General features: G+C 40.9%; 1 protein-coding gene across 8 annotated transcripts in view; it reads right to left on the bottom strand.

The window, feature by feature from the left end:
• The window catches only part of slmapa (sarcolemma associated protein a), a 51,585-nt gene extending 37,590 nt beyond the window's left edge, over positions 1–13,995 (bottom strand). For 7 of the 8 annotated variants that reach the window (XM_079265807.1, XM_079265809.1, XM_079265806.1 and 4 more), the window contains exon 1: positions 12,387–13,995. In XM_079265807.1, coding sequence (XP_079121933.1) covers positions 12,387–12,584 — 198 coding nt within the window. In that variant the 5' untranslated portion in view covers positions 12,585–13,995. The remainder of the gene's footprint in view (positions 1–12,386) is intronic. The other variant, XM_079265803.1, reaches the window with a different exon arrangement.
• Between the last annotated feature and the right edge of the window lie 1,415 nt (positions 13,996–15,410).

Below are 15,410 nucleotides of genomic sequence, written 5' to 3' on the forward strand. Positions count from 1 at the left end.
TTTACTGTAGTTCTACCGCCCAGAAATACACAATAACACCGACCATACAGCAACATTTAAAAGCACTGAACACAGTCACATTACACCAATCCACAAGGACGACAACAACAACCATGTCAGTAAAACACAAACAGCAAGAATCAATTCTTTCATTCACACATCATTCAGGAAAAAAAAAAAAAACTGAAATTAATTATAATTTCACAGAAACAGAAATGAAGCACACACACACACACACGGCAAAACAACTGCACATGTACAGACAAACGAGGATTAAAAGCTAACAAGGACACACAGAACACAAACCTTAAGCATGAACACGCTGACAAATTAAGGTATGAATTACACTACACTACACACACAGTTTGCGATCTGATCTGGATGCCTGAGGCCTGTCTCTCTGTCGTTCCAGGAGTTTCATTCAACAGCTCTCAGCTCTCCGACACGACTGAAAACCAATGTCGATCTACCAGAGAGCGAGAGAGAGAGAGAGACAGAGCGAGACAGAGAGCGAGACAGACGGACAGAGAGAGAGATAGAGAGAGCGAGAACACTGACGAGAGGAAGGAGTGACTGAAGAAGGAAGACGACAGAGAGAGAAAGAAAGAGATGCAGAGACGGACTGTTTGACTGCCGTTTATCCGACTGCAGTGTGCTGCGAAAAAACTACCAATTCACAGATCATGATAGCTATATAAATATATATATATACACACCGGTATATATATGTACATGCACACAGACAGTTACCTCCTGTCCCCATGGTAACCTGGAGACAGAGAGGGAGGGACCTAACGATAGAGCTTTTCACCCAGCAACACACACACATACGACATCATCTACCTGTGAGCAGCAGACTGCTGGTTTAGTCCTTCGTCTATGTTCATTAAATCATTTGCTCGTTTCACAGCATTATCAGCCAGTAAAACATACCCCAGTAAAACACTAAAGCCTGGAGCAGCTCCCTCTGAATGGGACCACTGTGTTCGGCACAGCAGGGGTCTCACTGCAGAGGCTCTCCGGCTAAAACTACACAAAAAAGTTGAGACAGGCAAGACATTAATCTTGACCATTTAAAGTGCATTAACATGAAATGTATGGTAAAGATGTACAACTGATAAAAACAATTGCATGGTCCTTTCAAATAGTTTACAAACGCCGCATGTCCACCATAAACTCCTGTTAATTTAATCCCACAACTACTTTTCAAGGAACTGAAAGGTTCCTTCAGCCCATTGGTGTCTGCGTTTCCATAGCGGCCTGAAGACCTGCGACGATTAGGCAAATCAGTCCGCCGAGGTACGACAAAGAAACATGACACGGGACGAGGGGTGCCGGTAGTCTCCAGGGGTAAACACTGAAACAAATATAACACCTTAGTTTTGTCTCACTAACGACATTTACTGCTGCAGAGTATTTACTGATTCATGTAATGATGTAAGGAATGACATACAGAGGAAAACAAAACAGAGGGCGTCTGTCTCTACAGTAAATCATCTGTTGAGTGTGCCGTGAATCTCTCAGTCACGGCACCGTGGCTACGTCTACCGCTCGCCTTCTCAGTTCTGTTTTAGTCGGCATAACTTTATCTTTAAGGTCAGCAAACAAAGAGAGTACTTCCTCGTTCTATGAATGAAGCAGTGAACGAGTTGAAGCAGCTTCACTTTGTGTGTTTGACAGAGTGGTGACGGTCATCCCTGCAAACCTCACCCTGAACGTTCCTGTACTGTAAGACGTCCCCAGAAATTAATTTAGATCTTCCGGTGAAAACACAGTGAGCGTCCTAGTCCCTGCTGTTGATCAATAAGACTGTGAGAACATTTTCAACTGCTACACATTCCTTTTATTTTCCATAATTCACTTCACTTCAGAGGACAAGTCAACAAGTACGAGCTTCTTTACCTTCCACTGAGCCTCAGAGAAGCTCTCGGTATCTTTCTGTCGGTTACAGCTGTCGTCTGATTCCACAAACTGATTTCAACTTAAATTTCACGGCATGAATCGCTCAGAAAGTCTCTTTCATTTCCCCAAAAACAAACAAAGTGTGGCCAATGAGGAAATTAAGCAACTGTGATTCAGCACTAAAGCCAGAGCTATACGGCTGGTTAAAGACGAGCTCTGCTTCAGACGTTCATTCTCTCACTCTGCAGTAATCCCAGCTGATTATGAAGCACCGTCCAGACACACTTCAGTCTTTTGAAGTCATCACACTCTCCTAAATGACTGCTGACTGCGAACTCAAAGGCATGTGTGAATGAATGACAGATCCATTGGTTAAAAGGTTACCCCGGTGACTCGTATCTGAACCAACATGAATTATATTTGTGTTCGTCTGGGACGCTTTATCTGCTCTTCTCCTTCTGAAACGTAGACACAACAAAGCAGATCACAGACTGACTTACTGACACACTAACCATGGATAATGCCTCTGTGTGTGTGTGCGTGTGAGAGAGAGAGAGAGAGAGAGAGAGAGAGAGTGTGTGTGTGAGTGAGCGAGTGAGTGAGGGAAAGAATTCTTTCCTTGTTCAGTCAGCTGGTGAACTCGACGTCTCACAGCTAGCTACCGTCTCTGAAGAGACAAAGAACAGTTCTGGTTTATAACAACGCGAGTCTTCATCTCCTCTACACTGAGCACTCCACTCCACTATAGTGAGTACAGCAGGTCAACGTTGAAGCAGGAGGTTCAAGAGCTGATACTTTACTGTAGGAATACTGGAAGTAGTAACGTAGTACATTCAGTAATCTATTACTTGAACAGATCAAAGGATCCACATCAGAAGTCAAGTGGACGGTCAGCGTTAAACAAAGAAGAAGCCATGAGAGTCGTGTTAATAATTACCGACAGTAGAACTATGACGGGCTCTTTGTAGAGATGATTGAGAGGACAGAGATTATCTCCATGTTTTAGTAAATGAATGAATCGGTCACGCTGAAGGAAGCCGGTCGTGATAAACCTGTTCTATTAACAGAGGGGGGGAGAGGGGGGGAGAGAGAGCGAGAGCGAGAGCGGTAATGAACTCCTTCCACACATGGAGACCGTCCTCCGTCTGTTTAAACAATGTATTTTTAGCGTTCTCACACGTTGACTGTTTAAAGCAGGGATGTCCTGATCCCCGTCCTTTAGAGTCGGGAACATACCGAGACAGATTCAATGCTTTCATTTACCTTCTCGTTTAATACTGTCTGACATCACAGCTGCAGCAAAAGATAGTGTGTCCGTATAGCGTCCTTGTTGTTAGAGCACAGAACATGTTCTGAATCACGTGACATAAAAAAGCTGCTCATATTCACAAATAAAGACTCTTCAACCAAATCCTCTTGTTCTGGGCAGTGAGCATGCTGTACCAGCTGTCATACAGAAACAAAGCTTTCCCTGGAACATGTGGTAAAACAACACATAAAGTGTTCGGTGCTATGAACGGATAGCAGGTTGCTTCTATCGTAGCAACTTTCCCTCATGGATTTCATGACTTTTTTGCTGTGTCAAAAAAACATTGAGACATAGCACATGTCGTTCTCAATGACCGAGTAAAGGGCCGCAAATCCTGGTGTGATAAGAGTTGAGACCTCCAGAATTGACCGCTGCAACAGCATTCTTTACGGCACATCATCCAAAATCCTGAATAAACTCCAGTACATCCAGAACTCTGCTGCTCGCCTGCTCACCCACACCCGCTCCCGTGACCACATCAAAACTCACCTGTTCAAAACTGCTTTTAATGTGTGACTATTATTGTGCACTTTGTTTTTAGTGTATTGTTTTTATATATGAAGATTTTAATGTAAAGTGTCTTTGAGTGTCATGAAAAGCGCTATATAAATAAAATGTATTGGGGTTAGGTGAGCCATCCTCACCAAAACTCTGGTAGTATTCAGCCTCGTTTAGGACGTAAACAAGTCATTTACATACATGAAACCCATCCTAAGCATTTAGGGAGCAGTGGGCGGCTGTGAAGCGCCCGGGGGGAGCAACTTAGGGTTCCATGTCTCGCTCAAGGACACACGAGGGGTCAGGAATCGGACCGCCAACCTTGTGGTTTTAAAGGACGATCCGCTCAACCCACGGAGCCACAAAGATTCTCCCGTTCAAATATGATGGACCCATTTTTTGGATGGTGCCGCAGTGCTCACGAGCTATTTGTCAACTTCCACATGAGCCAGAAGTCAGAGAAACGCGGTGAGAGATTGCTTGATACATGTTGTTAACGCTGTCTTGTTATCTCATTGTCGGCATTGGGGTAAGATTTAATTTAACTCGGTGTGCTTCTTAAAACTGGCAGAGCCTTTCCCGGTGACAGTGGATGTGAGAGAGGCTGTAGACGGAGAGAGAGCAGCCGACTGGAGCTTGGACTCCTGCCACCGTTTCCAAAAAGAGGCCGTTTGCTGCTACTGGCAAACAGAAAGAGGGGTTTATATATTTATTTATTTATCAGAGCACGTGAGCGTATTCCTGCAGAACGGTGTGTGTGTGTGCGTTTCCTTGAAAGGTGAGTGTTGGCCTGATAGTGTTTCAGGCTACAGATTTCTGCTGCCTATTTTCAGCTCTGTCACTTTAGTGGTTAATATTATGGAGGGGAGGGAGGGGGAGAAAGAGAGAGAGACAGAGAAAGAAAGAGAGAGAGACAGACAGTAACTCATCTTTCAGTATCTATTAATATTAATTCAAATTAGAGCTTGCCAGAAAAACTCTTCAACTAAATATCCGTCAAAAGACAGAAAACTAATTGTCAACAATTTTGATAATTGATTAATGATTTAAGGGATTAAAGAAAGATGTCAAACATCTGGTTCCATCTTCTAAAATGTTTTTACATTATATTTTTAACTATATTTTTCTGGGCTTTTGACTCAAGCTTTTTAAACGTCTGGTGTATTTTTGACATTAGACGTTAACGTTTAGATTAAACACTATTAAAAAGGAAAACATTCAATACAAACATGTTTCCTTTTTTACGTCATTTCACTCTCTGCTGCGTCTCAAATCTTGGCAAACAGTTTGAAAACTAAATCAAATATGAATTCTTTATGAATAAAACATCCGTCCGTATTTGGAAGCTGAACAGATATCTAGAGAATAAAAACCTTCATAAAACGCTGGATGATGTTCAGCTGCAGTTATATTCATCTTTTATAAAAAGGTAAAATCATGTATTATTAAATGACGCAAAGGTTTCTGAATCTCCAGTTTAATTGGTAATAAAATGTCTTTTATGAATTATTTTCTGTCAATTACAAAGGAGGTAAATTCAACAAAAGCCGTATTTGTTAATGGCTTTATGAGTAAAGTAACATTTCTAACAACAAGCTCATAAAAGGCCGTTTGTGTCGACAGCTTCCTCCTTCCTGTCTGAGGAAGTGTTGAAAAGCTGAAGCCGCTGGATGAGTTGCTTCATCGGTTAGTAGATTAAACCCGACTCACCTGTTAACCGGAGTTTATTCTGGTCAACAGGTTCTTCTGGCTTTTTGATGACAACCTTCCTACCAAGCTGGATAATCTCATGTGAATGTTTCACCGGATACTTTCACCTTAGCAGCCAATAAGATGAGTAGAAAATTGTCACAAGATCTCTAAAAAGCATCATGTATGAATAAATTATAAAGACCTTGTATCAACTTCACTATCTACTTCCATCAACCTCAAAACTCCAGCATCTGGCCTCTTCTCATTATTTTCCTTCTGTCATCCATAGGGTGGTGTATCGAACCTTTAAAAATGAGTGAGAAACAGCTCTCTCCATCTATTGTCGTGACCTCTGACCCTTGACGTCCTCACCAGTGGCTGTTTGTATTGTACCAACTGAAGTATATTCTATTAGTAAGTCCGAAGAGTTAAGAGCACATGAAACAAATAAAGAGATGGAGACCTCACTCACAGCGCAATCCAATGAAGAACTACAAGAACGACTTTGTTTGTTCCGAGGTAGGATGCTAATAACGTTAGCTAGCTAAACACAAAACGATTGAATATTAATCGTTATTAAATTTATGATATCCAGTGTATGGGTCAAGCCCGCGATGTGCGAGCCGCTCTAGTGAGCTTTAAACTAATTGATAAGCAGGATAATTTAGTTTAATATTAGAAAATGAAAGCTATAAGGACTCAGAAATAAACATTAGCTTAAAAACACAATGTATTGACTTTAACATTGTTGTTCCTATACTCAGCAGACACATTATATCGTGAAAATGCATATCGTAGTCCTTTCTCTCACCTTCTCTCTCATACTTCCAGATTAATCTGCTTTCATATTCTTTATGAACATCTGTCACTGCATTGAAAAGTGACCATCATCAAGACTAGTTAACTGTCAGTTATGTTTGATATTGCAGTTCAGTGGACAAAGGAGACAGGTTTACATTCATTGAATCTGAATTCATTTTGAATCTGAAATGTGAGATTCCCAAAGACCCCCCCCCCTCTCTCTTCTAATGCTCCATCATGGCGTCCTGCTGCAGTGTTTGGGTGCAGCGTTGCTATCACTGAACACACACGCACAACACCAGAGCTGAGCTTTCCAGGTTGCCAACAGCATCTTATTCCTTCTCACTACAGACATGAAGAGAGCTACAGAGCGGTCACAGCGTTCCCGTGCTTGTGTTGGTATTCACATTGGAGGTCATTATCATGCCGCGGAGTACCGATACTCAGACAACAGCTCTGCTGTCAGCGCGGTCGTCCACCTGCTTCCTGGTTGACTGACTGATTATCTCTCTGGTTGTCTTCATCACAAAACAACTACCCTCCTTTAGCGCCATCTTCTCTGCCATTGTGCCGCCACATACTTGCAGAATTTGCAGAACTTCCCTCTGTGGTACCCAGCCTGAGGTCAGATAAAGTAAGCGTAACAGTTCGTAGTGAAGAAGGATGCCAATTCTGGACCCTGTGAATATCTGTCCTCACCTGAAGCCTCCAGCAATCTAATGACTCATCTACTGTAGGGAGTGTGTGAGCATGTTCTCATTATTACCCGACAACTACACTGACAATAACATTGTCAGTGTAGTTGTGATAAAAGGATGCTGGGAAATGAGTTGCTGTAGTAATAAGATGTCAACACTCTGATGGCTGCATGAACGACCAGTCAAGTCCTTAAATCTATTGACTTTGACTTAAATCAACACCACCTCATTACAGAGACATGCGAGGCTGTAAAGTGTGATACACATCAGAGACTGAAATGGTGAGACCAATGAAAAAGGTGGCACAAGAGTAGAGGACGTGTGATTAACAAAGTCATAAAGGATTCATCTTTTAGCCTGTAATGGTAACTTAGGTGTAAACGTATTTATTTCTAATACCTAAAAACACAAGAGAAGGAAACGGGAAACAGCAAACATGTCTGCTTAACTGTTTCAGGATCAAAACATGCGAATAGAGCTTTAACCTTTTCAACAAATACAGTTCAAACAAATGAGAACCAATACATAATTTGCCCAAATTATTGTAAAAGCAGCCTAACACTAAAAAACATTGCAGAGCTTTCTATAAGTGCAGGCTGCCAAATAAACAGCTGAATAAACTGTATTACAACAGTCATATACTGTACATACAAGTATTTCATTTAATTGTAATTAAATCCTAAAGTCGTCCATGAGAAGCACTGTGCGATGTTCATCATAATTAAGTTTTAAATAACTCTGTAGTTAGGGAACAAGCACAAGAAGAGTGTCGCTGCCTGTGTCCTAAAGCCATCGGTTTATTGGCCCTACGCAGTGGAAAATTAATCAATAACATAAAAATAGCATCAGCTGGTTTAAGTGTGCAACAGCAGAGAACTGTAAAATAGGAAGATAGTCCAGGCTATGACTATTAATGCATTAGCAAGCTCCTTTTTGTAAAATAATAAGCAAATTAGTTTGTCAAATCTGCGGATAAAAACATTTCCAGAATATGTGATATGTGTAAATAATAAAATAAATACTCAACTATAATAAAGTTTGTCTTTAGTTTGACCCTAGCTGGTTACTCTTCCCCCATTGGCTAACTGCTCCGTACCCTCGAGGAAACACTGCTTTGCTAAAAGTCAACAAGGCATTCAACACATCAGAGCGACATTTTACAGAAACTCCGCAGCACAAGACTCGGCCTGCTGCTCCTATACAATGAGCTTTAAGGTGGGACAGATCACTACAGACTTAATATATTTACATTTTACACAAACGTTCAAATGGTAGTTTGTATTTCATAAAACGTGTCACAGCTTCACTAAACATGCTAAGTATTAGCAACACATGCTAGCTTCACTGACCAAGAAATTTAAAACGCAACATTTTACTGGCTTTAAGAAATGTAAATCTTAAGAAAATGTATAAATTCTGAACCATAGTTCCATACCAGTGCATTGCACTTCATTCCCATCACAGTGGAATCAAACAGCAGGTGATGTTCTCATTTATAGTAACAGCTAAACTGTACATAACTGAGCATGGAACATTTATAAAAAGTACAAAAAGAAAACACGACAAATATAAAATGACACGGTTTGCTTATTAACCGGCAGGAGGGATATTCCCTGTGCACAGGTTTCTACTTGCCGACAGGTATTTACACCTGTTCAACCCACGAGGCTTCTTAAAGCTATTCATTCAAACTGTAATTAAAGTCAGAGCTTCCTTGGCACTCTTTTCTCCACTCTGAATCCTCCACAGAGGGCTGACCCACAAACGTGACATCGGCCTGCAGAACAATGCTGCAGATGGCCTGATGTGAGGCGTTGCACCAGACATGTGGGCCACAAGCAGGGAAACAAGAGGACAGATTTAGCTCCACCATCGTTTCATGCAGCGCTGCAACTTTATGCAGCAGAATGTTCCCTCACCAGCTGGGTATTTATGAAGCAGGACGCACGAACATGCAGTATTTTACCTTCCAAACCATCAGCTGACCTGCTAGTATTTAACAAACTCAGCCATTTGCTGGACCCAAACAGTATTTGACAAGCAGCTTCAATTAATGTTATATTTACCTTTTCTTGCAACAATCACTAAACCCTGGTTGTTGCATGAAAACCCCAAAAAGTGCTTTTCATAGATCAGTGTCCCGTATCTCGTAGTTCTGACATTTTACAACTACTTCCTTGTGAACAATAAACCTGATCTGATCTGCCGCATGTTAATATTCAGAGTACACACACACTCAGTGGATGGATAAATGAATGACTGGATAACTAAGTGATGGAGCTGGATGACAGAGTTCTCCAGTGAGTTATAAATCTGGTTTGATCTGCCTGAGCACACCACCAGCTGACTGACTGCTGTTTAGAAGTGTCTGAGGAGTCGATTGCTGCATTCAAATTAGGGATGCACCGATCAGACTTCTTCCAGTCCTGATACAGATACCTGGGCTTTTGGGCATCGGCCTATACCGACTACCGATCCGACACCAGGGTTTGATCAATGAGCTGTGTGCCTCACCATCTGAGAGTGACTGGGATTATCCTTTTATGAGTAAGGAAACATCAGGCTTCACTTACACACTGCTTTTAAAAAAACAGCTCACAAATATACAGCTTCATTTTTTAAAAGCTCCGTAATTCCCCAAAAACAGTTGGCCAATGCATCAAACATCTCATCAAGGACTGCAAAAAACAACTTACAGCCAACATTTGGGACAACTCACATGGTTAGATAGTGTTTGTCTTTCATTCATTGGATGTAAAAAGACTTCAGCTGGGCTTCACATACAGTCTGAAGCAATAATGATTCTAAAAAAAAAAGAACTATACACTGAAAACATGTGGTGATGGACTCCTGGAGCCTTATCGAGAAATACTACTTGTTACGGAGAAAGGAAGAAGTTAAGCGCCAGTAAAATGGCAAAGTACTGACATCTCATCTGTCAGACCAACTGTGTCTTCTGGTTGAGCTCTCTGGATCTCTTATTTTACAGTAGTTCCCGAATGGAGGTCCCAGGACCTCCAGGGTTAAGAGAGGAGCAGCTGGGTCTGATCTGACCTTCCCGTGATGGGCTGCTGCTTAAATAAGAACACACTTCATTATTTCCTCTCAGAGCCCTTCAGATATTCATCCCACCAGCTGTGCTCGTGTCAATTAGTTCATCCTTCCTTCGCAGTAGTCGTTGTGTCGGGGCAATGGTCCCAGAGGGAGGCTGTGAGATCAGCAAGCTACAATACGTAGCATGTAATCACAGCGTTGTACTTCTCAATCCTTAAATCACATTTCAGTCTGGCTGCAAAACAATAAAACTGACCAAATGTAAAAGACATGATGTCATCGAGTTGAGTTTTTCCAGCAGCTCCAGTTGAGTCTGAGAACTGAGTTCCAGTGATCTAAGAGTGAGGGATCTTGGTGGGACCTCTTCCTGTCTTACAGTAGACTCTGCTCTGATGTACAGAAAGAGAACATCAATAATAAAGCAATCTGCTGGATCACTGAGCCGACTGATTGGTTCATCAATCACAGGACGCGACCAATCGCACCAGTTTCCCTCCAGTGCACACTTATCACTCAAAGACATGATGGAGGTGAAAACAGCCAAATAAAAGCCTTCATAAAGTGTCAATGTGTGCAGTAAAACACAAGTCTCCACTGACATTTTACCTGAGTGGTATGCAGATCTCCACGCTCTCAGTCACAACGCAGAACAATTCAGGTGAAAATAAACTCTGTTTCAATCCATTAGAGCAAAGGGAAACTGTAGGCTGGTTGTTGAAGAAACAAACTGCAGACTCATGTGACAAACAACAGATGTTACTACAAGAGGAACCTATGGTTAAACCATCGGTTAGGCAAGCCAGGTCTGTGTCTGTGTGCGTGTGCAAAAAAAAGAGAAAGGGTGAATACTCAGCCATTGCCCTTCACCAGTTTATCCATAAATGTGTCAAACATATCAAAAACCTAATGTAAACAAAGTTCAAAGACTTTATTTACTTGCTAACTTACGGATGAATGTAAAGTTTAGTCGACGTTAGGGGTGTGCCACATCATATTGATCATGATGACGCCGGTATAATTTTGATACATATGACAAAATAAATATGAATTCATGTCACGATAACGGCAATATTTCAAACACGTTGATATAGGCGACACAGCTCCTAATGTTTTGTGAATAACGCCAAACTTTTCAGAGCCTTTAAGCGACTCGCTGCTTAGAGTAATCTCAGTTAGCGACTCTCCCTCGTGTATGAGTGTGTGACTGTGCGATATTCTTCGTAACATAACAACCTGTCAGAACTTTGTTTTATTTCAACGCAGTGTTGAGTATAAAAGCTATGAGTAGGAACAAGTCTGCTAGCAGCTACGCTAATTTGTGTAAAATAATAGACTTAAGATAATAGTTGAGACCAGTGACGCTGAGGTTCATGGTTGGCAACTTAACCCAGAGGTCACAGGGAACCCACATTCACTGAATCGTTACCTAAAATGTGAAAAATAATTCTAAATATGTTCAATGTGGTTTAATCTGCCCACCCTGTACTTACATCTTTAAAAAGTATTTTTAAAACAGGTGTTGCAGAAAAGGGTATTCTTGTATTTCTATTGTATATTCATTAAACATTTCACACACTTAAATCTTTCTTATATGATTGAGCTTGTTAAATACTGGGCTAGTCAGTGACTGGGTTCATTATACAAAACTACCAGCTCAGCCCTTTTCTGAGCCATAAATAACCTGTGGCGACAGTTTATCCACTTTGAATCCTTAGCGCCAATAAATAAGTGCATGTCAATATATCGTACGCATGCGTGTGCTTTTATCGCATAAGAGAGGAAAGGATGACGCTACTGGTGTCATTATAAATAGCTTATGCTGTGTGTGTGAGCACGCACACACACGGTATTTCAATGTCCCTGCATGCCACATAGTTGGGTTAATCCCGTGGTTGTCTCAGCCTGTTCAACCTGTTCTACAGAGAAACTACACACACACTGATCTGATTCAGATCTGAGACCTGTGGATTTTAAAAGAAATAACAGGTTGGTTTCCTAGCCAAGGATTAAGTCGAGTCCGAGACTGGACCAAGGACATTCCTCAGTAGATATCTGCATTGAATTTATGTTTACGGACAAAGTTTAACTCCGGTCAAGAAAATGAGCCAACAATCACAATCGCACAAGAATGTGGACGATCAGGATGAGATTTTGCTTTTAGGAGCACTTTGGTAGCCGAACTATGCTACATAACTGCAATACTCCATCCCCGTTCTCTCTCGACAATTGTCTATTTGCGAGACTGTCTTAAAGTAAATATTTTTGAAGTGGGTGGAACATAAATCCAGAATCATTTGTGACGTTACGGTCCACGAGGCTGTCATAAAAGGCTTGCCTGCTCGAGAATTATGGAAAACATGACAAAAGGGCACTCCTGTTGAAGGAAAATACAGGAACAAAATGTCAGGTTAGCAACAATCATCCTCTCTTACCTTGCCGGTCTTGTGGTCGAACCAAACCAGGGCATGATTCCTGGACAGCACCTTGCAGTCAAAGGTGGCGTTGTTCTGGGCCGGCCGACACCGAGCCACCGACCTGCCGATCTTGACTGGCTCATCCAGGTACACATGCCGCTCCTGGAATGGATGCGAGTTGGGTCGGCAGGCGAACACGGCCAGCGCCGAAGGCATTGATTTTGGCTTAAGAGTGTTACTCCAACGGGACACGGGGGGCAGGTTTTCTTGATCCAGAGTGGCAGTCTTCTGTTACAATCCACCAATGAATAAAAGTACAATATCTGTTGCCGATATGTGTAGGCAGAACTGTCAGTCCTTTTAAGTTCCTAGGCACTAGCTAATAAACATTGTCCACTGTGCACAGCCTGGGCTGCACTGCTTTCCCACTTCGATTCACACTCCTGTGTTTGAAACAAATGAAAATAAAAAACAAACCAACAGGTATAAAAAAGACAAGACATTCCCCTCACTGACTGTGCACCAACGCTACATAACGATACTTATATATCTGACAGCAGGCACTATGCACAGACCAGGGTGCCATGTGTCAAGACATACATGACTGAGTATTATAGCACTGACAGCCTGGAAAACAGCCTCCCACGTCCATCAAACTATTCCGGCACCGAAGAAGCAGGCAAAGGGAACAGTTAACAATATTATTGCGCGCTTTCGAGCAATGTTAAGTCTTGTCTCGCAGCAATGTGCAACATGCCAGTCGGCTTACACACCGCTTAGTAGCGTGTCGTCTTGTAATCTATTCGTCATTTACAGCCATAATAATCTGAATGACGCTGTTTACCCTGATACCTTAGCTTAGCTACCTAGCGCCACCACTCCCTCTACCAGAACACCTGTAAGGTCGCTAACGACTAACGAGCAAAAAAACATCCCTGAGTTATTTATCATTTACGGTCAATTAGGCGAACTAAAGCGGTTCTTGGTCTGATATTAGTTAGTGCAGACGCGTCAAAAAACACTCGACATGAACGAGCGATAAGCACAGGTCTTCTTGTGCAACTAAAATGCTAATTGGCTAGCTCGCAAAACGGACGGGGCAAAGCTAGCGCTAACTCTCTCGGCCAACGTTTTCTGGCGTTGAACCAAGTAAGCTAGGCTAGGCTAGGCTAATGAGTGCCGACAAAACTTATCAACCAGGTGCCCAAATGTTTTCTCCCCACACCCCTCTCAACCAGTTCGCTTACCGGGATGGAGGCGAAATGCCATCCCCTTGTGTCTCCTGGGAGCAAAATAAAAGCAGCAAGCTAGCCCGCCTTTTTTTGAGCTACTACGGAGCCCCTGCAAGCGAATGTTAGCATGAAACGGTGGATCAGCTAGCAGCTAGCCGGCTAGCTAACTGACAGTCAGGGGAGTTTCTTGACTGCGGGTCCTCACGCGCATCACACAAGCTCCAGGTTATCTTCCAGGGAAGAAAAAAAAAACTCCGTAAAAGCCACAAGTTGCGCGCGTGTGTCTCAGTTCCAGGTCGTGTTTTTTACCGAGACGGTTGAGTTTTAAAGCCGCCGCTTTCCTACAGTTTTCCGGGAGGAATCTATAACAAGTTGTTCTCCTCCTCCGCAAGTCCAAGCCGCCATACTTGTAACTAGAGAGCAGACAGACAAGGCGAGGTGCGTTCACGGACCGAGTTACATCAATTTACACCGATGAGCTCATTATGTCAGTTGACTGTAAAAAAAAGATTAACGTTAAAATATTTGCAATTAATTTGGTTTAAACGAATATCATAGAAGTATGGAAGCCCATTCCGCCAGCAATGGTTTTTTATTAAGTTTTTATTTTTTATTTTTTATTAACCAAAGAAAATATACAAGAAAATAAAAGTTGTTTTCGAAAGAATAAAACCGATATATAATTATATAATTTATTTTTATTTTTATTCTTCTTTTTTGTAAATTAAAAATAATAATAACTTTACTTTTTTGTGATTTGTTTTTGATTTTCTGTGATTTTCTGTGATTTTTATTGATTAGTTGCTAACAGGAACGGGCTTCCATACAAAAGCCTTTTTTGTGGTATGAAAAAATAAAAGTTGGAAATGATGAAGAAAAATACTCAAACATCTTGTTAATTTGAATTACTAAATCAAGATCTTGAGATATTAAATAAAACATGATTACTGAAAAATGAATAGTCGGATGTTTGGAAAGTCAACTCGCTTCAACTTGTTTATTTAGCGTACTTAACAATTTATATGGTTAGGTTAATACTTTGCTTCATTCCCAGCCTTCGTAAATACATACAAGTATTTTGGATAATATGGTATTTAAATTATAATGGTAAAAATGTAACTGAATTATAATTAAAAATATATCGCACAACATATTAACTGTAATAACTACAAATATGATATGATTTTAGTCCACAGCTATAACAACAGGATAAATAATACCCATTATTTAATCTCAGACTGTAGGCTCTTTGTTATGAACAACAGGAAACAAAAAACGTCACAATTTACTTAAATTTGACTTTACCTAGAACTACATATGTAAACAATTTATATGTGTTACAAATGTCAAAGCAATACTTTAATATTTCATGAATTATTTTGTGCTTTTTCAAAATGAACAAAAGCTAATTATACAATGAAAAAAATAATATATATATATATATATATATATATATATATATATATATATATATATATATATATATATATTCAGCCTACCTGACTCTCGTGTGGACACTAGATGGCAATAAAACAAGGGCTTTTTTGTATGATATTAATTCATAATTCATAATTACAGACACATTTACAGACAAAACTAAAAAGGTTTTCTTGAGGTTTTCCCATTGGAATGTCACTAAAGTTATTATTACTCTGGGATTTGGGGCTATAAACACAGGGAGTGTACCTTTGAACTGTTTTTAAACGTACCTGTTGTTGTCTTACGGTACCTTTTCATATTCGTGATACTATTAATACGAACACCATGACAATATTTTACAGTTACATCATAGAGTTTTGTCCAGGTGTCT

This window comes from Melanostigma gelatinosum (genome assembly GCF_949748355.1).
Source record: "Melanostigma gelatinosum genome assembly, chromosome: 3".
Lineage (NCBI taxonomy): Eukaryota > Metazoa > Chordata > Actinopteri > Perciformes > Zoarcidae > Melanostigma > Melanostigma gelatinosum.